General features: G+C 33.7%; 1 protein-coding gene across 4 annotated transcripts in view; it reads right to left on the bottom strand.

The window, feature by feature from the left end:
- The window catches only part of CEP85L (centrosomal protein 85L), a 127,145-nt gene that overhangs the window by 13,004 nt on the left and 90,921 nt on the right, over nucleotides 1-23,220 (bottom strand). For all 4 annotated transcript variants that reach the window (XM_012739129.3, XM_012739130.3, XM_012739126.3 and 1 more), the window contains 6 exons: nucleotides 21,927-22,079; nucleotides 19,923-20,077; nucleotides 16,609-16,726; nucleotides 16,083-16,133; nucleotides 2,502-2,609; nucleotides 335-566 (listed from right to left, as the gene is read on the bottom strand). In XM_012739129.3, coding sequence (XP_012594583.1) covers nucleotides 335-566; nucleotides 2,502-2,609; nucleotides 16,083-16,133; nucleotides 16,609-16,726; nucleotides 19,923-20,077; nucleotides 21,927-22,079 — 817 coding nt within the window. The remainder of the gene's footprint in view (nucleotides 1-334; nucleotides 567-2,501; nucleotides 2,610-16,082; nucleotides 16,134-16,608; nucleotides 16,727-19,922; nucleotides 20,078-21,926; nucleotides 22,080-23,220) is intronic.

Genomic DNA, 23,220 nt, shown 5'->3' with positions numbered 1-23,220 from the left:
TAATCTATACAACTACTACATGAATTATTACTTTTCAAAACGTAATTGGGAAGTCAAACCTAACTACCACTCCATCCACTCATTTACAGATTCAGGCTAGGAAACATCTGCAGGCATTCTGCCAAGTGTAGTCCATAGCAACCCTGACCCTGCTCCCTTCTATAAGTATAATGAGGTCAGTCCTAGCAATGAAGTAGTAACAGGTCTAAACCCACAGATTGATTCAGAGATTTATAAATCTAAGAAAAGGAGATAAAAATAAACATAAGTTCCTCCTTCATGAATACAGGTTTCTAACTGTCAAACCACAAAGGACAAGTCATCAGCCACTTACATCTGATTCCCAGTAATAATGAAAGATTAGGCTCCTTGCCCTGTGCACGCTGATTAAGAATACTACACAATGCTTTCAAGTCAAACAAACAATAGGACATTTCCTTAAACAGTTGATCAATCACAGTCAAATCAAATAGAGGCCGTTTGGAAAGAAGTGTCTGCTGCCTAGATGGGTCTGTGTCCTGGCCCTGATCCATTACAGGGCACGTCTCTTCTGTTTGTCTTTGGTTCTAAAATGGATAGAGAAAACAAAAATCAGGTCGTTAGAACACAGGAAAGGTACTAAAAAATCAGACAGGTTAACATTTTCCCCCAAGTCTATAAACACAACAGTGGAATCATATGCACATTAACCAAAGTCAGTTGCATACACATAGTAGGGGGAAAAATAATTTAAATAGTAGAAATAGTTCCTGTGCCATCTGACGCCCCAGGGTAAACCGAAGAGAGGAAACATAAATCCAGACAGTTTCGGTTTCTAGGGATTTCTCACATAATGAGCATCTTGGCTGTGTATGTATTTTTTATATTAAGATTTATTTCAAGGATAAAAAGAACTACAAAAAACTTTTAAACCCCCCCATTCTGTAGTTTTATTGTTAGTAGCAACAGTAATTTAGTTACTTTGGAATTATTTTTTGCTTACTAAGAAAAAAAGCATATATACTATGTTACTGTTGATAGAAACCAAAAAATCCAGTGTAAGACACAAAAACACCCCACAAATATAAAATCAAACAAGGAAAAAATCCCCAACAACTCTGAATTGTTAAATTAATTTGGAAGTCACAATATGAACTCATGATTTATTACCCTCAGAAAAAGCTACCCTCACTTCACCCTAAAAACTGTCATCTTCTCATCATGAAAATTGCTAATTAAGGTAAGGTGAATTAGCTTTCAAATTGGAACTGTATTTCAGAACAACCAAATTGCTTGGGATCATAAGGAAAATATCATTTACAGATGAATGCCAGATAATAAATATGAAAGGAATGACGTAATTTGTAAAATCACCATTTTTCAATCATCTAATGATTCAGGTAATGATCATGAATGGGTAGCTAAAACCATCAAAGGGAAAAACTGCTGGCAAACTGCATACGGCCCCCTAAGTATCACCCCACAGATTATGTGCTATTTGCAGAGGTTGTAACTTCATAAGGGAAAAGAAACAGGCTGTCACCACCCTACCCCAGTGAATTCCATATTTGTATGTCACTTACAGTGGAATAATCGAATATTGTATATTCTGATGATGTGAATAACACCTACAAAGTATTCATGTCAAAAAAAGGTCTAGCCTAAATCTAATGATGTCCTTAGCTCTAACTTGTAGCTTACAAAATATACAGGGAGTAAAGAACAAGATATATGACACCTTGAGGAAGTAATCAAATCTAGGTGTGACAACCTATAAGTCTATGAGACAACAGACCCAGTTTCAAGTCACTAACCTGGGGGAAAAAGGGCCCTTATAAGATCTTGTTTATAAGACACAACAATGAAATATAATTTATACTCCTAACTGAATGCTGGTTTCAATAGTCCCTAGATAAAACATTTGATGATAAAGCAGGGAAATTTGAATATAGACTAAGTATTATTGAATGTCAAGAAATTATTATTTTTATTGGGTGTCATAATGGTGTTATGATTATAAAGGAAAATGTCCTTAATTTTTGGAGATGCATTCTTAAGTAAACTAGGAGGAAACTGTCATGATCACAATTAAAAAAACCCTAAGATATTTATTTTTTGTTGTTTAATATGTCCTTAAACATAAGACAAGTACTTCATCTCATACTTAAAAAGTGTGATCTGTTTTAATAAGGAAGTACCAACATTGCACTGACCTTAAGGATTTTCACAGGTAACTTTGTTTATGTTCAATTTGTCTTATTTGCTCACTTTGGAACCTAATCTTTATACTGTATAACATTTCAGTTAAGTCTATGGAATTGTATTATATGAGATAAGAAAAATAAAGTTTGGTCTTTTATGATAATTTTGGTAAGAAATCTAATGGATTTAATTAACTGGCACATCAAAATCAAGTCTCCAACTTAAAAATATTCTATTAATACGTATGAAATCAGCATTTGCTTAAACTTAAATAGGTAGTGAATCATCCTTTCAAAATAATTCAAATTTCTTCTACTCACTTCAAGCAATGCTTTTGTTAATCTCTGCAGGTTTCTTTCTTTCTTTTCCAGCTCTTCCATCATCTTTTGAGTGTTCAATTTCTCTTTGGAAAGTTTCCCTTGCATAGACTAGAATAAAAAACAGAAATGCAAAGCAAGCATATTACATGTAAAGGAAAATGTCAATCTAACATAAGTAACCAGGAATGTTGGTGCTGAATACTTTAGATCTTCTATTCTCCCCAGCTCCTTGGAATATGAAGCCTTAACCTTTAAGTCAACCTGTCTTAGTTATAGAGTGGCTGACTCCAAAAAAGGAAAAAATAGCATCTTACCAAGAAAGTTTTTAATCTGGATAAAATATGTCAAATATCAATATAAAGTTGCTGTATAATGCTGTATTATACACAGTTCCTATTTTATTAGTTTTTTATATTTTAGGAATGTGTTAACCAATTTATATCTTTGCTTTTACATTTTTTATGGTTAATAAGATGCAAGATAAGATCATAATAACAACTCTATTTTCTATCATTTGAAACATAGCTAAACTTCCTTCTTTCAGTGAATAGTATTCTAAGCAGTGAATATGATGCTGAACTTAGGCCAAGGTCAATTATGGAACTTTGATAAGCTAATCTCCTTCCTACTCCATCATAAAATTACAAATTATCTAGACATGATACTATTGTAAAAAAACCTGATTATACCCAAGGTATAGAGAACATTAAGAGTACTTGGGTCATTTCAGATATCAGTCTGCTTTTCAGCTACACACCAAAGAAAAACACATGCCACAAATCCATAAACTAATAACTACTAGTGAATTCTAGGTATTTCTATCAATTTTTTTCCTTTTGTCAGAACACAAAAATCAATAAACATATGACCAGAGGTATATCACTTTTTTCAGGTCTGTATTTAGTTTCAATTCCGAAAATATTTCAGTATGCTGACCACCTAAATAGCACATAATCCACTACAAAGGTTTTTTCTTCACATTATCTCTGGATGGAATAAGAGAAGACAGCAATTACCATGGCTTAAGACACTATAAATATAAAGCCATTTCTTTAGTAACAGATATTCAAATTTGTTGCTTTTAAATTTCATTTGCCTGCTAAACTCTGAGAAAATATTACATTTAATAACTCAAAAGTTGGATACAAATGAATCAAACTCTATAACAACTACATTTCCTTCCAGGGAAAATATGTTTTAAAGTCTACAAAAATGAATCTCACAGCACAAAGTCAAAATGGGGCTCTTCAAATATGTACATGTTTAACACAAATTCCTTTGTAACTTCATTAGATTGAATCAACACTTTATTTAATTGTCCAATAAATGGAGATGTATTTATCTAGCTGAAGATCTGTGCTTTCTGGCCTGACAAGATTATTTGGCTGGAATTCAGAGTTCAACGTAAATTTTCTTAAAATCTGTGACTGTTAGAATTATAGAAAAAAGGTATCACAGATAAAATGTGAGTTTTAGAGTAGTTTAACAATGAAAATTGAACCCAAGAGAGGTGTTTTCACAATTAATATATAACAGAATAATTATAATACACTACATATAGTATAATTAACATAATTCTTTAAAAGATTACAGTGTTTTATATTTTTACCAATTCAGAGTCATGTTGGATATAACTAATAATTAGCTAGCAAATCTAATATGCTCCTATATAAGACTGAATTTACATCAGTGAAGAAACAAGCATCCTCATCATCAGAATAAACTGAAAATGTTTGGCAGTAGTACCTTTTATCACAAGAAGGAAAATCAAATTTGGGAAATAACATCAAGCTTAACCTGTCATATGTTGGTTAGGTTCCAGGGCAGTTATCAAGAAGCCCTTTAATACATACAAAAGCTCACAGATATGTTTATCCTAAAAGGACCAACTGCTATACAATTTTTAGGATAATACCAAGTGTAAATGGTGTATAGCCCCCTGATAATAAAATTTCACCTAAAACATTAATTACTTCTCTATCCTAAATTGTATGAAAAAGTGTAGGTTTAAGGAATAAGAAGAAAAAGGGGAGAAAGGAAAGTTTCTACTAAGCTTAGAACGGTCTTACCAGATTCAAATTAAAATGGAACAAAACCTAATTATTAAGTAAGGTCTCCAAAACGAATTATAGTGCAGGCAGTACAACAATGCCATCTCTCATTTTAAGTCATTCTGACCTTTAACAACAGAAGGTGGTTTGGGTAAATATTTCCTTTTGGCATTTTACCTAAAATTCATATGAGCTTCAAAAATATTAGCATTTATAAATGCAAATGTACAATATATTTATTTTGGAATATAAATCCATAACACCAAGTTATTATCTTCTGCATGTATAAGATAGAAAACTTGATAGAAGTTTCAGTTTTTAATTTGTTCTATTTAGAATGAATAGTACATGTTATTTCACAAGGAATTTTGAAAAGTATTTTCTGAACTCTCTAAGATCTTAAAAACATAATTGCTTGAACTAATAGTACTCTAGTACGCACAAGTGAAATGACCCATTTTTTTTTAAAATAAGTGTTTGGCTTTGTGAAATTCACAATCACAATCTGTTTATAATTCACTAAACATGTCAGGGATTACTAAAATTAAAAATTTGAATTAGGCCGGGCGCGGTGGCTCACGCCTGTAATCCTAGCACTCTGGGAGGCCGAGGTGGGCGGATTGCTCGAGGTCAGGAGTTCAAAACCAGCCTGAGCAAGACCCCATCTCTACCAAAATATAGAAAGAAATTAATTGACTAACTAAAAATATATATACAAAAAAAAAAAAATTAGCCGGGCATGGTGGCGCATGCCTGTAGTCCCAGCTACTAGGGAGGCTGAGGCAGTAGGATCGCTGAGCCCAGGAGATTGAGGTTGCTGTGAGCCAGGCTGACGCCACGGCACTCACTCTAGCCTGGGCAACAAAGTGAGACTCTGTCTCAAAAAAAAAAGAAACAAAAAAAAAAAAAGAAAAAAAAAAAAAAATTTGAATTAATTTTCAAATGCCTATCTCTTAAATTACCAGTTTAATAATAATATATTTTTTAGTTATGCTAAGTTACTAACCTATAGGTATTCATCATGATCATTTCTGATTTTGAAAAGTGGTTTTAAGTACATTTGTTGTTTTCACATAAGTATACAGAAATACCCGATACACAAATAGCTCAAATGAAGGACAGCCAGATGTGCCTTAGCTAACAGATTCTATGTAATATACTAACCCAATTTAAGACAAAATATTTTGAAAGAAAAGTTATGTTAGCAGTTTTACTGCATATATACATATACACAAATACACACACATGCCATAAAGGAGTTTCACAAATATATTCCTTCCTGCAATTATTCATTCAGCAAAAGTCATTGCCAAACACTATTCTGTGCATTGGGTGATACACAACAGTGAACAAAACAGTCAAAACTCAGGAACATTGTGGAACTTTTACTAGGAGGAAAAATACCAAAGGAAATAAACAAAATAAATATATAAGTTGCACAGTATTGTATATTAGAATTTGACTAGTACTATGGAGAATAAACAGAGCATGGTAAGGGTCAGGGGGTTAAAATCTCAAGTGGGGGAGAACAAGGGCTCAAGAAGAAGGAGGCAAAGGCTTTAAGGAAGTGAGAGATTGGGTCCCACAGATAATATAGAGAAAATGTTTCAGTCAGTGCAAAGGTTCTGGGACAGATGGTTCCTTCTGTGTTTGGGAAAAGACAAGAGAGCCAGGGAGGCTAAGAGTAGTAGGTGATGGAATCAGAGAAGGCAGGCAGTGTGAGGAACCAACTGTATGGGGCCTAACAAGCCAGTGTAAGAACTTCGATTTTACTCTGGAAAAAATGAGGAATTATTGAAGAGTTCTAAGCAGAGACATGATATGATCCGATTTTTGTTCAATAGATTCACTTAAACTGATGAGAATATATTGTGGGCAGTCAAGAGTGGATGCAAGAAGAAATAATCCAGAGGAGAAAGGAAGATGGCTCAGACCAGGGTGGCAATGGAGGAGATAGGTAGAAAGGGGCAGATTCTAGATATACTTTGAAGGTAACAGAAATTTGCTGACAAATGTGAGGTAAGTGCAGAGTCAAGGATTAGGTCTAAGATTTCTGGACTAAGCAAATGTTAGGGCATATTTGCCATTAATGGGAAGTCTGGAAGGTATAGCAGCAGGGTTTGTTTATTTTTCTGTGGTAGTGGGGATAAGAAATTCAGTTTGGGACAGTTTATATCTGATAAGTGAAGTGGTGATATTGAATAGACCAGTAGTCCTGAACCTTTTTGGCACTAGGGACTGGTTTCACGGAAGACAATTTTTCCCTGGATGGGGTTGGGGTTTGGGGTGGGGGTCGGGAGAGAAAGTTTGGGGCTCATTCGAGCACATTACATCGATTCTGCAGTCAAACCTCTCTGCTAATGATAATCTGTATTTGCAGCCACTCCCCAGACTAACATCAGCTCCACCTCAGATCATCAGGTATTACATTCTCATAAGCAGTGCGCAACCTAGATCCCTTGCATGTGCAGTCTGCAGTAGGGTTTGCATGCCTATGAGAATCTAATGCCACTGCTGATCTGACAGGAGGTGGAGCTCAGCAGGTGACGTGAGTTATGGGGAGTAGCAGTAAATACAGATGAAGATTCACTCTCTTGCCTGCTGCTCCCTTCCTGCTGTGTGGCCTGGTTCCTAACAGGCCACAAACCAGTACTGGTCTGCAGCTGGGGGGTTGGGGACCACAGGAATAGGCAACTAGATACACAAGTTGGGAGCTCAGCAGAGAATTTTGAGCTGAAGACAAAAACTGAGTAGTGAGCACACGTATTATATTTAAAGCCGTGAGACTGGGTAAGGTCACCAGAGAAGAAGTATAAAGAATTCTAGGAAGAAAACCAAATTCTCTTTTGTGAAATATGATACAATATTATTGAAAATAATTTATATGTCTTCAAAATAAACTTTATCATTAATATCAAAAATGAAACTAAACTTATATGTAAATTAGAAACTGGAAAATTTTCCATTTAATAAGGCATTATTGTCCAGTTTATATATACTAATCCATTGATCTGCCTATATCTTTATTATAATAAGATTTATACTACAGATCTTAAGTTTATTGTGTCAAGTTAGATGAGTCAAATGAAATAACAAAATCTAAAAATTCTTCTGAGATTTTATTATTATACATATTTCAATTAGCTAGAAACAAGATACAAAATCATTGTAAATTTATTACTGAGAACAGTTGAATGGTCTCATACTAACTGTTATGATTCTATTAATATAGCACAATATTTTTGCAATAGCTTATGTAACTACTATACATGAAAGATAATAATGCTAGTATCAAAAGAAATAGCAATTAATAAAGAGCATGCATACTTAACAATGTAAGATAATGCCATCTATTATAGAAAGCATTAAAAGGGGAATGAACTTTTGAATGAAATTTAATGATATTTTCTCTCAATATATTTTAAAAACTACTTAAGAATAGAGTAATGGCATAAAATTTTGGAGTCAGACAAAACTAGGTTCTGAGTCTGGAGCTTATGTGCTGTGCAACCATGGATAAATTATGATTGCACAGCTCCAAATTCATCAGAATGAATTTCCAACCTTATAAGGTATTGTGAAAATTCAATGTGTTTGTAGACAATAGGGTGTTTGCCTATTCATAAATCCCACAAGTCACAGCAGTCACGTTTGTGCTAAGATTCTGTACTCTTGGGCCACAGCTCAGTGGATCAAGCTGAGTGAAAACTTTACCAAGCCTTAGGAATTGGGATGTAGAGTCTAAAAGTTAGTCTGCATGGGTGGTTGGAAATAAAGTATATAACTTATAGTTCTGTAAGTTCTGTGGGGCAGCCATATTCAGCCATGTGAACTAAAAAAGAAAGGAAGTCAGCCTGCAGAGAAAGAACAAAACACGCTGCAATGACAGAAGCAACAAAGTCCTTTCCTCCTTGAAGCCCAGCTTTCCTTCCTACTCTTTGGCTTCCATAGATATTACTGCATTTCGATAACACAGTAGATTCTACTATTTTTGCTTGAGCTAAATTGAGTTGGTTCTGTTGCTTACAACCGAAAAGCCTAAATGACTTTTATCTGGTATAAAAGATTTATGTAAAAAACACTAATTCCTTATACATATTTAAAATATATTACATAGTTTTAAAGGTACATTCCAAATTCAGCATAGTCAGTGAAATTCCTTGTGGGCAAAGGCATTTGTCTGTTTTGTTCACTAGTTTTCCTTTAGAAAAAGTGCCTGACCCATGGTAGAAATTCAGTAAATAATGACTGAATTGTTGAATTAATGTTCCTGAGGACATTAATACTGTTTAATCTTATGGGCACGATTGGAAACTACCAATCTCAAAACTGTAACTGTGTATCCTATTTATAATTATGTCAATAGAAGATGTTCCTACAGCCTCAGAAGATTCTATTCCAATTTTTAGGAAATCTCTTACAAGGCCTTTAGCTAAGTAGGTTTTCTTAGTAGAAACAGTGAGAAAATGGATCAGAAGCCAACAGAATGTCTTACAGGCAGAATACAACTTTCTTAACCTATATAAATATCAATCACTTTAATGTTTTCCCATTATTATTGTGTGGTATTTATCTCCTATTTTTTGTTACCTTTATTTTGTGATATATCCTAAAATAAAGTACTTTCTTCCTAAAGTTTAGTTTTTAAATTATTTACCTATGTAAAATTGCTTTATGATGCATGAAAAACTAAAAACATTCTTATCAGAAATATAATTCTTAAAAAATCTAGCAGCCAAATTAATGCCTTTTATCAAAAGAAAAGTAGCTTTTTAATTTTTAATTGTATTTATTTATTTTTTGAGACAGAGTCTTGCTCTGTTGCCTAGGCTAGAGTGCTGTGGTGTCAGTCTAGGTCACAGCAATCTCAAACTCCTGGGCTCAAGCAATCCTTTTGCCTCAGCCTACCAAGGAGCTGGGACTACAGGCATGCACAACCACGTCCAGCTAATTTTTCTATTTTTAGTAAAGATGGGGGTCTCACTCTTGCTCAGGCTGGTCTCGAACTCCTGAGCTTAAACAATCCTCTCCCACCTCAGCCTCTCAGAGTGCTGTGTTAAAGGCGTGAGCCACTGCGCCCAGCTAAAAGCAGATTTTTAAAAAAATAAGCTCTCTCCTATCCTTATACCTGTAAAGAGAACAATATTTACTGTTTGTGTAGATTTGTTTAATGCATGCTATTGTTGTTGTATAATTAAGACATATCAGAAAAAATGTTTAAATGGATTTAACTTTTGGAAATCAGTTCTTTTTTTTTTTTTTAAAGTCTAGATGTTGCTGCAAAGGTATTTATTTATTTATTATTTTGGCATATTATGGGGGTACAGATTTTAAGATTTCAATAAATGCCCTTTGCCCCCCTCCCCCCAAAAGTCTGAGTTTCCAGCATGACCATCTCCCAGATGGTGCACATCTCACTCATTATGTATGTATATACCCACCCCCCTCCCACTTGCCCAATACCTTATTATTGTAGTACCTATGTGTCCACTTAGGTGCTGCTCAGTTAATACCAGTTTGCTGGTGAGTATATGTGGTGCTTGTTTTTCCATTCTTGGGATATTTCACTTAGTAGTTCAGTTCCTTATGTTAGTAGCGAGGAGGAGTTGCAGGAAAGGAGGCAGTTCACTTGAATCATAAAAGAATGTTCTTAGGCCTGCCTGTTTGTGTTACAAGTGGTCACCAAATCTGTACAAATATTCAAATTGTTTGTGATGCTTTTAAAACTATATTATTTCTGGGCCCCATTTTGAACTTAATGAATCAGTATTTCTGGGGTGAAGCTTGAATTATGTATTATTAACAAGTTCTCCAGGCAATCCCTAACTATAGTCTGGCAGTAGTTCTACTCCTAGACCCTTTAAGAAGTATTATTACAATCTTTACTGTGCTGACCAGAATGGGAACTAAATGGGAAGACTGAGGTTTAAATTTAAAAAAGAGGCTTAGTTTCTGAGATACCTAGGTGTGTTGAACACATTTAAACTGTTTCGGTAGATCTTACTTATAAACTAGAATATAGATCAGAAGCTAGAAGCAAAGGAACTCAGGCGGTTTGTTTTATCTCTATATTGTGATAACTTTTTTTTTTATATTGTGATAACTTTTTAATAACAAGTTTTATTGAGATATAAGTCACATAACATACAATTCACTCATTTAAAGTGTATGATTCAATAATTTTAAATATAACCACAAACATGTGGAACCAAGACAACAGTCAATTTTATCACTCAAATAGAAGACTCATTCATTTTATGTGTTACTCCTTTAAGTCCTCATCTGTTCCACCAGCCAAAGTAACCACTAATCTAACTTCTAGTCTCTATAGATTTGTCTCTTCTGGACATTTCATATAAATGTATATGTGGTCTTTTGTGACTCTTTTTATGAGGACATCCAGCTGTTAACCTCCACTAATTGCCAGTTGATCATTCTGTTGTTTTCAACAATACCTTGTAGAATAAATTGTTTCATAGACTGATCCATTCTTGTTCCTCCAGTTCATTACAGGTTAGTATTTGAGATTTGTTCTGATTCCAGGAATGCTCTTCCCACTGACCTCACTCACTGTTTCTCTCTGGGAAAGTAGTCAGCCTATAGTTTAGACTACCTATAGCATCAATGGATCTAATAGTACCCTGCCAGTTGCCTTTTACCACAACCTCCAATGTTTTTGAGAGTGCCCTTAGGCTTGAACTTTTCTCCACACTGTTGGAAATGAAGCCAGTTCCTTATAAAGAGATATTTGGAGCTTCCTGTTTTATGGACTACTTTTCCTCAGACAAAATCTTTGAGGCAGGTCAATGGGCGTATAGACAATGACAAGCTTCTGAGTGACACCCCTACTCTAGGAGCTGAGCACTCAGTGGAGGGAGTAGGGCAGCAGCTCTAGATCTCCTTGGGCTTGGCTCTCCCAGTGTGGAACCCCTGTTCCGCAAGCTGGGGCAAGGCAACCAGGGCCCCAGTATTCTCAGTGGTGCTGCACTCAAAGTAAAGCCTCCATCCCATGACAGGATCTAGGTGGAAGAGGGGAGCCCCCACCTCTTAGCTGTACTTGCATGAAGCTTAGCCTCAGCTACATGTTGCTAGGAGCAGTATGATAAATACTGATGTCTTGTCCCTTCTGGGAAGGCAGCTCTCTAACTGGGAGCTGGGAGGAGAGGGAGCCTGTGTTATTGGCTGTATTAGCTATAGTGGTTTTATGAATATAAAGAAAGACAACATTTCTAAAAGGTCAATGAGTAAACAAAGGTATTCGTGCCAATTAGCAAAATCATCTTCACAAGTGAAAAAATGGTAGATAATTCTGTATTTTTATAGCACTCAACTCAGTTTCAAAATTAGCATATACTTTTACACGAAGTACTACTTTTTCTATATTTCAACAACATTATAAGTAGTTGAAGGCTGATTTCTCCTCAACTTTCAAATCTATGAATCAGTAAACTTTCCAATAAAACACAGCATTTTACTATGAAACAATGCCTTATTCTTATCTTTTATAAATTGGAAGTAAAAGGTACATGGTATAGGATTTTATTTTTCCCTTTTGGGATTAAATTTAAACTGTAAGAATAACTTGCTTGTTTCCAAGGCAATGTAGTACTCCAAATCAGTCAAATGAACTTCAAACAAATTTGGTCTTCTCGATAGTTTACAGGGACATAAAGAATCAGTGAAGGCCGGGCGCGGTGGCTCACGCCTGTAATCCTAGCTCTTGGGAGGCCGAGGCGGGCGGATTGCTCGAGGTCAGGAGTTCGAAACCAGCCTAAGCAAGAGCGAGACCCCGTCTCTACTATAAATAGAAAGAAATTAATTGGCCAACTAATATATCTAAAATTAGCCGGGCATGGTGGTGCATGCCTGTAGTCCCAGCTACTCGGGAGGCTGAGGCAGAAGGATTACTTGAGCCCAGGAGTTTGAGGTTGCTGTGAGCTAGGCTGATGCCACGGCACTCACTAAGCCTGGACAACAAGTGAGACCCTGTCTCCAAAAAAAAAAAAAAAAAAAAAAAAAAAAAAAAGAATCAGTGAAACATGAAATTCTAATAATACTAGCTTATCTTTGTCTACAAAATACTTTAAAATGGAAAAACATTCCAGTACTGTGGAGGAACAAAGAATACCCAACTACAATGGCAGTGAAATTTTATAAATTTAATATTATAGTGATAGTCAAACTGCATAATTTATGTTAAAAATAATTGGGAGGCTCTCTGTTACCCTTAATTATACAGTACTTTGTGTTATTTTGGCTATGTTAAGGAATTTAAAGAAATTAAACAGAGCTACAGCATATGGAAAAGACAACATAATCTACATAGGTAAAAACTTGGCCATCCTTTATGTAAGCAGATGAGGAAAAACTAGGCTGCTTTAAAGAATTAGTACTTGAAAGGAAATGCTCTATGAGGTGTATCAATTTGATAATATGCACATTAATTATGCTCATTAACTGCAGTGCAAAGCAATAAGAATACTTTTTCAACCCAAAGTATTCTTAAGGATTTCCAATGCAAGGGAAATAATTAGTGTTCTTTTTTCACAATAGGCAAAATTTTTAGGTTTTTACAGAGAACGCAACTTTTACGAAAAGGATTCATAGTCCACCCAATACAAACAAAAATAAAACCTTGCTTTTTCAACTTTAAGGGGCCAAAAAAATAACCTGAGAAGAGTTAAGGAAAGAATTTTCTCAGTATGTAAATCATATTTGTCTCCATCTATAATTTGCCATTCAAATAACATCTTGATAAATAATAACTAAATTGGCAAGTTATCAACATCTACTGTCTGTCTCTGTGATCTATACCTACAGATCTCTGTGTCTCTAGATCTATAGACCTATATGGTCAAAATGGGTAAAAGAGATGCAAAGATCAAAAATGAAAAAAAAAAAAAAAATGATAGCCATGCTTCAAAAGATAAGACAAAAGAATTAACAAGTATACTGTCTGGGCCCAAATATTTGAAAATAAATACATCTCATTAATTTTATTTCAATTTTCTTAAGTTGTTTGAGAAATGAAAGAAGCTAGGTTGCTCAAACATTTTAAGATCAAGGAACAGAATGGCATAATTACATATTTTTCTACATATTTATTTGTATATGGTCATGACATATTTACATGTGACTAAAGACTTGGTTAATGTGTAAGAGTAAATTGCATTAATATGCAAACACAAATGGCAAAAATGCACATTTCAATTAACACAAATACCTACTGAACACCTATAATATGAGAGATAGTATGTGATAAAATCTTATCAACAAAGTTTCAATGCCAAAGTTCATGTGGTGATTGTCCTTAATTTAGATTAAAATAAATTTTATTAGATTTACTTCTTGGAAAATGTTACCAAGTGGAATAGAAATTCCTTTCATTATGGTCTTTGATAGGAAATCAGATAATAATGGCTGAGGGAACCTAACAATTTTGGGACTTTAATGCCTTATGGAACAACTGAAGTTATGTCTGTAGGAATACAAAAGAGATTATAAACTCTGTGAATCAATCCATCAGGTTCATACATTTGTTGAATCAGATTGGTGTTTACTTAAATTGATAAATCACTTAATACAGCAAAAATACAATCAAAGCAGACTATACATAATTCTGACACACAAACCATTTACCATTTCTACTTCTACTTTAAGAAGTAATATTAGAATTAGGAAATATAAAACTAAAAATTTTTCAGCAAAATTTGTCCAATCGCTTCCCATCACACTTAGAATAAAATGCAAAGACATATACCCCTTTGTGATCTGGTCCCAGGCTACTTTCCACCATCACTTCTCTCCTCTCTACCTCACAATCCCTGCACTCTGGGTTTGCAGACTTCTTGCTGGTCTTAGAGCACAGCAGGCGGATTAAGGGCATTTGTTGCTCCCTTTGCCTGGAATGCTCTTCCCCTATATATTTTCATTCAAACTGCTGTTCAAATATTTCCTCCTGAGGAAAAATGTCATGACCACTCTATCAAATGCAGCACTCTCTGTCACTATTCTCTATCCTACCTAATTTTTAATAGCATTTTTTATTAATAATAGCATTTTTTTTCACAGCACCTGGCATCTATTAGTCTTCCATTATCTCCAACTCACCCCACTAGAATGGTCAGGGGCTTGTTTTGTTCATTGATTGATCCCCAGTGCCAAGAACTGTGCCTGGCATACAGGCAGGGGCTCAGTAAATATCTGACAAATAAATAAAAGAATAAAAATCCATTTAATTCCTAAAGTTTGGGGTGTGTTTTATGAGTCAGGCACTCTACTAAGATCTAGATCTACAGATGAAATATCACAGTCTCTACTTTCAAGAAACTAACTAGAAGGTAAAGACATAAATATAAAAAACAAAGTGTTATAGTTTGATATTACAGAAATAATATATACGGTTATTAGGAGGTGGAGTAAAGTTAATAGGGATGTGGGCCAATTCTCTCTAAAAGGTAGAGAAAGTATTTCCAGGTTTTATAGAAATGTTTCTGCAGAATCCTGAAAGCTGAGTCAATACTTGTCAGATGAGCATTCCAAGAAGAATATAGGTACTTTTTGGTAAACTCCAAGCCCTGAAATTTACTGAGGCACCATATATGCATGCTCATGTATAGTATGTATGTACTTGCATAAGCACGGTGTGTATGTTCTGAAGGTAGGGAGGTAGAAGGAAGTAGAAAAGCAGACTATGGGAATGCCATGCTTAGAATTCAGGACTTTTTCCCTCAGATAATAGGGAGGCACCAGATTATTTCTACACTTGAAAAGCGTCATCTAAATGCCTTATACAGGTTGTCCCAAAAGTCTCCATACAAAGGAAAAATTTTGCAATGAATACTTTGTAAATAAAGGTTTATTTAGCTACAATTTCCTATTTTCCCTATGTATGGTGACTTCTGGGACACCCTGCAGAACTGAGACAATGGCGGGGTAGAAGCATAATTGGAAGGCACAGAAAACCAGTTAGGAGAAAAGAGATAAAGTGATAATACAGATCTTAATGTTAGGCCATTATTAATTGGGATACAAGGGAGGGGACAGAGATATGCTTGCAAGATATCAATATTTAAGGGGTGGGGCAGAGAAATAGAACTCTTCATAAAACTGAGGAGAATTTGATGGAGAAAAGGGATCTTATGATGAACAGAGTGGGGCTGTGGATATGCTTCTAGATGAGAGCTGTATAAAGACCAAATAATATGTGGACTAAGAAGAATCCATCTTCTATTATTATATCACTTCTGACCTTAACCAAATGTGTTCTCAATAGTGGAGATAGGCTACATCCAATAACACAGAGAAGGAGAGGCAAGGAATAGAGAAGAACTATTGCACAATTTTTTGAAGAATTTACCAAATAGCATTTTCTTTATAAAAAACTAGAACATTTAATATTAAAGAATTTACAGCTTTACCTCAAGTGCTATTATTATCTTTTCATACATATATGTGTTAATATTTTTAGGTTATATAAGCATTAAATATGCATATAGCTAACTTAAAATAAGTGAAAAATATTCCTTACCTGAATTTCTAAAATCATTCTGTCAATTTCATCCTGTTGACTGTCTATTATCTAAAACACAGGAAATAAATCAGTTTGAATCAAATAATTTTTTCCATTGCTTTTTAAAAGTATGAATATTCTAAGAAAACAAAGGACAGAGAGTTATGAATTTATTTTTGAAAAGAATCTTTTTTTTTTTTTTTACAAAAGTATTCATACCAAGGATCCTTATGATTTAGGTCACACACATATAAAACTGTTCTTGGTAAAACTTTTCTCTGTGTTATTTATAAGAATAACTTTGAGATGGATTTTGAGTAATTTAGGAAGGAACAAGATATCCTTTTATTTTGGCTTTTATCTAAATTTAAATTTGTTTAAACTGCTATTTTCTTTCCAAATAAAAACATTCAAATTAAAATTCCATAAGCTATTAAATATTAATACAAATATAAATCACATAAATTAACTATAAATTATATATCTATACACACATATCCACACAGTATAGATTTCATTTTTATTATCAGAGGTAACTACTGACCTTATTAGCAGTCTCATTTTGTTCTCTGAGATTATCATTTTCATTCTGAAGCTGTTTTGCATCTAACATGGGAAGGCGGATTCCATCTTCAAGGCATCTTTCTACTTTTTGTTGCAAACTTTTCAAAAGACACAATCATATGAAGAAAATAAGCTCTATTTGCTGATTTTGATAGATGACTTCAACATAAATGATGTTCCTTTTTAGGGTATATAATATTTTTTAATCAAGAGCGACAGAGTAGTATATGAATGTGTGTCTATATTTTATAGAAGAAGCGTCCATAATTATGTAGATGCTGATCATCTTTTCAGAAAAGGCAAATTTGAGACCAGGTCCAGAGTTGCTTAGCATGTGACATACTTAGGCGCCAATGAAGTCCTCTATCAGAGGACTTAAAATCTGAGCTCTTTAATCTAACTCCTGTTCTTTCCCTTTCCCCTGAAAGCAGAGAATTCCTTGATTAAGATAATTGTGGTAGGGAGCCTAAAAATATGGATACATATCTTTTTGTCCATTTTCTGAGCTCAGGAAAAATCTACTTATAAGAATAGTTGTTGCCTAAACAAGGATAATTACATTCCTCCTTCATTAATAAGAGCAACAATCTACTATGTTTATAAATTTACCAAACAGTGTCTCACTATACAAGAGGAAAAACAACAAAAGGAAGCTCCTCTTTTAAATTAAAAATAAAAGGATAAAGGGGCTTTAAGAAAGGAAGAATAGTAATGCTTGGGTTAAAAGGCAATATTGTTAACAATAATGACGAAACCAAAACCAAAACAATAGCAGCAAGAAACCTAGGAATGTTTTATTTTAGCTTGTAATCATACTCAGAGTTGCAAAGTACTAAAAGAAAGTCTTCTCATAATTTGGGTTTGGTATTTTCATTATTCTTCTCCTTTCAAGTATTATGGCTAACCTGTGCCTTCTCTCTCTTCCCAAAAAAAAAAGAAGAAATGTTGAATCTAGATCATGGGCAGAGAACTGACAATCCTAGATGGTACAATTAGGGCCTCAGATGTGTTTATTGATAATGGCACCAGAGACATTTTGTATTACCAATGTAGTATACTGCTACTTGTCATAAAAGTATTTGCTTTTTGAGTCTAAAGGGAAAAATAAATTATTTTGATTTTAGAATAAGCTTTTTTTTTAATTAATTCAGTGTCAAGATACTACTTCCATGCATTTATAACACTTCAAAAGAAACAAAGTAAATTAAAAATATTAAAGTCTTTCAAATAAAAAAAATAGGCCAGCTATGAAGAGGGGAAAATGTACTGTCATGGCAAAATACCAAATAAGTTATTTTCATGTATACATTTTCCGGATATGTAGTATGCTCACTTCAAAAAGTAATAACTCTCTTGAGCAGCAGAGGTTACCTACAATTGCATTATTAAGGATCCCACCCACATCTTTAACTTTAATTCTCACTTCTAATGGAAAGCTTTTCTTATTATATTTATAAATTACTTAAGTTAAATATTCATAAAGCAGGAAGCTTAGAAATATTATATAAAACATATATATGTAATAATAAAATTCACAGTCACATATACATCCAGTGTTCTTTTGGAAATTAAGGAATATTATATCATAAAACTGAGGAAACTGTAGCCAGCCATATAAGTACTGAATAATTACAGAACTTCTTTGGTTCTTTATATCTATTTGAAATCAAGAGAAATTATCTGGGATGATAATCATCTCAGAGACTATGAAGATTAAAAATGGAAAATATTTTCTAAAATGCACTATACTAAATCTTTCAAAACCAAGAATAATAGGTGTTCTCCAAAAACCTAATAAAAGAAAAAGTCTTAAAAAAATCTATAGTCATATAAATATGTAAAAGCATACAATGGAACAAAACAACATTCAAATTATTTTCAGGTGTTGCCAATAGTGTTCTTAAAATAACACAGCTTAAGTTTGTGATCATACTGCTCCATAAGATAGAACTGATACATTGTCTATTTTCATTTTATCAATAAAGATGAAGAAAAAGTTGTATGATTGAATTAGGGGAGATCTGGAGACTGTTTTTAGACTAGAGATTAGGGTATAAGATGTAGAGTTATAAAAAGGGAAATTCAAGAGCAACAAAGCAGCAAATAGAAAAAAAATAAAGACAGAATGAAAAGTACATGATATTTTTTGGAGCTGAGATCAGGAACACTAACGATTCAATTGTCCCACACATCAGAGATTTTCTGCATTAAAATCCAAGAAAAAAAAAGTAGACCAGGCATGAAAGTAGTAGTAAAGCAATATTAATATGAAATTAACATGGAATCAGATGAATTTTGATTTAAAAGCTGAGAATACATAGAGTTTTACAATTGATATAAGCATGAAGTACGTATTTCTTATATTTAGTTTTTGTTGCATTTATTGTCTTATTCTTCAGGATAGTTTTATCTATTTATAGTTGATAATATTAAGGTTTATTTTACAAAAGAAAAATCCATGTTGATGCATATAAAAGATTTTTCCAGGTCTTTTAGGAATCCATTTCCAAGCTTAAATATAGAAATTGAATATAAAAATATTCACTGTAATTTTCACTGTATTAATTTAAAATAGAAGATTCCCATCAGGCAACATATGTGAGTAAATCTAGAAAGTATATGGCAAATCCGCCATACCTGTTACTCTATTTGCAGTAAGGTGAATGAGAGCCAATTACTTCACTTTAACATATACTATTAAGGAGTACGGATTGAGTATTTTGCTATCCCTTTTTTTGTTACTTATAACTTTTACTTATTTTTTTCACAAACCCATCAGATAAAGGGTTTGTGTTAATATTTTCAGTCTTCATTTGTGCGTTTTTGATGGTCTCACCTAGAATCTTTGGCAAGACATCGGTATGTTGCTTTGAAATATAAAATTACAACTGAGATGAGACAACCTGGTTCAATGAAATTACAGCTCTGGTTCTTAATACAGATTGAGCAATCCTAATCTGAAAATCCAAAACCTGAGATGCTCCAAAATCTGAAACTTTTTAGCATGGACATGACACTCAAAATAAATGACCATTGGAGAATTTTGGATTGTCTGATTAGGGATACCCAGTGAGTAAGTATACTGCAAATATTCTGAAATCCAAAAAAATATGAAATCCGAAACACTGCTGGGTCACAAGCATTTCAAATATAGGATACTCAACTTGTAGTTTAACTTTAAAATAAGGGAATAATAAAGTAATAATTATAAATTAGTGTATTTTAAGTGAAATGCTTTATGAAAGACATGAATAACTTTAAAATAACATAAAAGGATTCTGAAAGTTTTCTTACCTCTGAACAGTAGTTACTAACTCCTTTTCTTTCTTTTTCTGGCATATTAACTGTGACTCTTTATCTTGATACTGTTTTTTGATCTCTTCGAGCTTTTTTTCTGTAGCTATCAAAGTCTCTTGCAAATTCTTATTTTTTTCTTCTAAAACCTGCAACTAAGAAGAAATTTTTTACAGTTCATAACACATGGGATGTTAAAATATGTTTCTAGTAGAAATTGTTAACTATGTTCTCAAGGATTAATAGACTTAGAGCCAAATACTACACTATCTTCATTTTAGCTAGAGTACTTAACATCATCTCCTCCTTTGTGTGGAAGGAAGTTGGGAGAATGGGACTATGAAAAAGAGAACGGGGTTAGAAATTTCTAGAAGACAGAGAAAGGTTAATCTTGTTTATTTATTTATTTAAATTTTATTTTTTAATTTGGGTGTATGTGTGTGTTTGTATGTATATAACATAAAATTTACCCTCTTAACCATTTCAAGTATACAGTTTAGTAATGTTAGGTACCTCCGCATGGTCATGCAACTAATCTCCAGAACTCTTCATCTTGCCAAACTGAAACTCTATGCCCATGAAACAACTCCCTACCCATTCCTCTCTCTATGCCCTGGCAACCCTCCTTCTACTTTCTATCTCTATGATTTGACTCCCAGTATCGCATATAAGCAAAATCACTGTAATTTGTCGTTTTGAGACAGGCTTATTTTGCTTCGCAAAATGTCCTCCAGCTTACTCCATATTATAGCATGTGTCAGAATTTCTTTCCTTTTTAGGCCTGAATAATATTCCATTGTATGTATATACCACCTTTTATTTATCCATTCATCCATCCATGAACACTCAGATTGCTTCCCCCTTTTGGCTATTGTGAATAATGCTGTTATAAACATGGGTGCATAAACATCTGTTCAAGAACCTTAATAGCCATCCTTACGGTTGTAAGGCGGTATGATCTCATATTTTTTAATTATTTTATATTACTTTCTATATTATTTCTATATTACTTTCTGTTCCTGTTCATGCAACCTCCTGTGGTCCTTAAGTTCCTTCTTGACTAACCTCTCTTGGTTTTACAACTTTAAATTAATATAATTTAAATTAATATAATTAATTTACAACTTTAAATTAATATAAAATAAACAGAGACTGCTATATATGTCTTAAAAAGTATGCAGAATAATGACACTCCATGGATTAGACTAATGATTCTCAACTCGGGGGTGATTTTACTCCCAGGGGACGTTTTTGGTTTGGGAGAGAGGGGAAGGGACAGCACTATTGGCATCTAGTGGGCAGAAGCCAGACATGCTAATGCAGAAATGTACATCCTTCAATGCACAGGGCAGACTCCTATAACAAAAATTATCTGTCCCCAAATGTCAGTAGTGTCAAGACTGAGATTCCCTGGATTGGGAAGACTTTGGGAAGAGACTGAAGAATAGATTTAATGTATTTATAAATAAGGTTTCAAGAGGGTAGGCCTCACCAGAGTTAGTGGAAAGACTTTGGATGAGGTATTATTAAGAAAGGAAAATAGAAGAGAAGTCAGAGCAGTGAATAGGAAGTCACATATCAAGGTAGAAGAACGAATTTATGGAAAGAAAGGTTAAGAAGAATGAAGAAAATAAATGAACTATCTAGAAAGTCAACAAAAGGTCTTCTTGTGCTTTGGTAAATCCCAGAGAATACTGGGAAAAGTATTCTGGGGTACATGCATGTGTGTGTATGAGGCAGGGGTTATCAGACTAGTTTAAAAACCATCTTTTATAGCAGAATGTGAAGCTAAACAGTTAACACACAGGATCATTAGGAGGGCAATCACATATTAACTGACAATAAAAAAGATCTATTTATTCATGCTTAAAGTTTCTGACCAAAGTCCTATAAACATCAAGTAAACACATAGATTTAATTTATAACTAGCCAAATTTCTAAAGAGTCAACTTAAAAATCACATGTTTTTATGTCATTTAAAGATGAGCTTTTATTTCATGTTACCTGTAGACTCTGACTCTGTACATCATCTAGAGTTGGAAGATCAGCCAGATACTTTTCCAAGGTCTCAATTCTTCTCTGCTTTTCTTTGTTTTGTTCAGATTCCTTCTGGCATTTCTTTTTCAGGCTACTGATGTATCTATCTCTGGTTTTAAGCTAAAGAAAGCAATTATGAATCTTCAGTTTTGACTCATTAAACAAAATAAGAGAACCAACATTCCATATCTTAGGCATCATTGAATTCACCAACAGTTCTAGGCTATAGTGAAGACCACCAGCAACTCAATTAAGACTTACCTTATTTCATTCTAAGATTCACATCTTTTTCAAATTTTCATTATCACTGAAATCAAGAGTTTTGGAGGTATTTGTTTGCTTTTACAACTGGTGGCATCCTATAAACTGCAGTCAGCCAGGAGGCAGTAATGATGTAGTTTTTCTTGCTTGCACATACGCAAATTCGGTCAAGACTGTTCATATCTTTGTCATTTCAATATTGTTAAGTACATGTTGAACCTATGTGTTAAGTTTAAATTATGTTTAAAATGCTTCAAAAGTGTTACATTATAATCTGGTACTGAAAAAGTTATTGGATACCAACAAAAGCACAGAAATAAAGCTTCAGGGTATAATTTTGAAATCAGTGAAGCAAGTATTCATCTCTGAAGAAATTACTCCAATGACTTATTTTTTGCACAGCTTTACGTGAACTACGAAAGGAAGATACCTACAACTAACTACAACTATTTTGTTAATTGCAGACTCGCAAAGGAATTGCTTGCACCTATATCCAAGAGAATGCACCAAATATTTAGGAACAGTTAAGAGACATATGAGACCAATCTATACCTCAAGCAAGACTACTGTTAAGGCACTGGGTCATAACTGAATTTGCAGCATATTTTCTTTCTAAAAAAGGATGCCTTACAACTGATGTCATCTTAGGATTGATGAAATATGCTAATTGAACACCTACTATAGAACATAAATGGTACATGATTCTAGTAGATCCCAATTTATATAGGCTGAACATCAGACTTTAATGTACTAATATTTTTCACCTTACCACCTGAAACATATCATATTAACTTTCACATCTCATATACTTAAGATCAATTACAAACAAAATGTGTACAAAAATAGTTGTCTAAAAAGTAAACTCCAGACTCATATTTACTTTAAATTCCCAGCTTTCCAAATGTTTAATGCTCTTAAAATATTTTATAGCCTTTTCCCATATTCACCTGGGAAATAACTAGCAGTAATTAGTATTATAATAGATAACTTCTTCAAATTT

The sequence above is a fragment of the Microcebus murinus genome, chromosome 5, assembly GCF_040939455.1.
Source record: "Microcebus murinus isolate Inina chromosome 5, M.murinus_Inina_mat1.0, whole genome shotgun sequence".
Classification (NCBI taxonomy): domain Eukaryota; kingdom Metazoa; phylum Chordata; class Mammalia; order Primates; family Cheirogaleidae; genus Microcebus; species Microcebus murinus.
The sequence above is the reverse complement of the archived record's forward strand: the minus strand, read 5'-3'. Positions and strand labels throughout refer to the sequence as shown.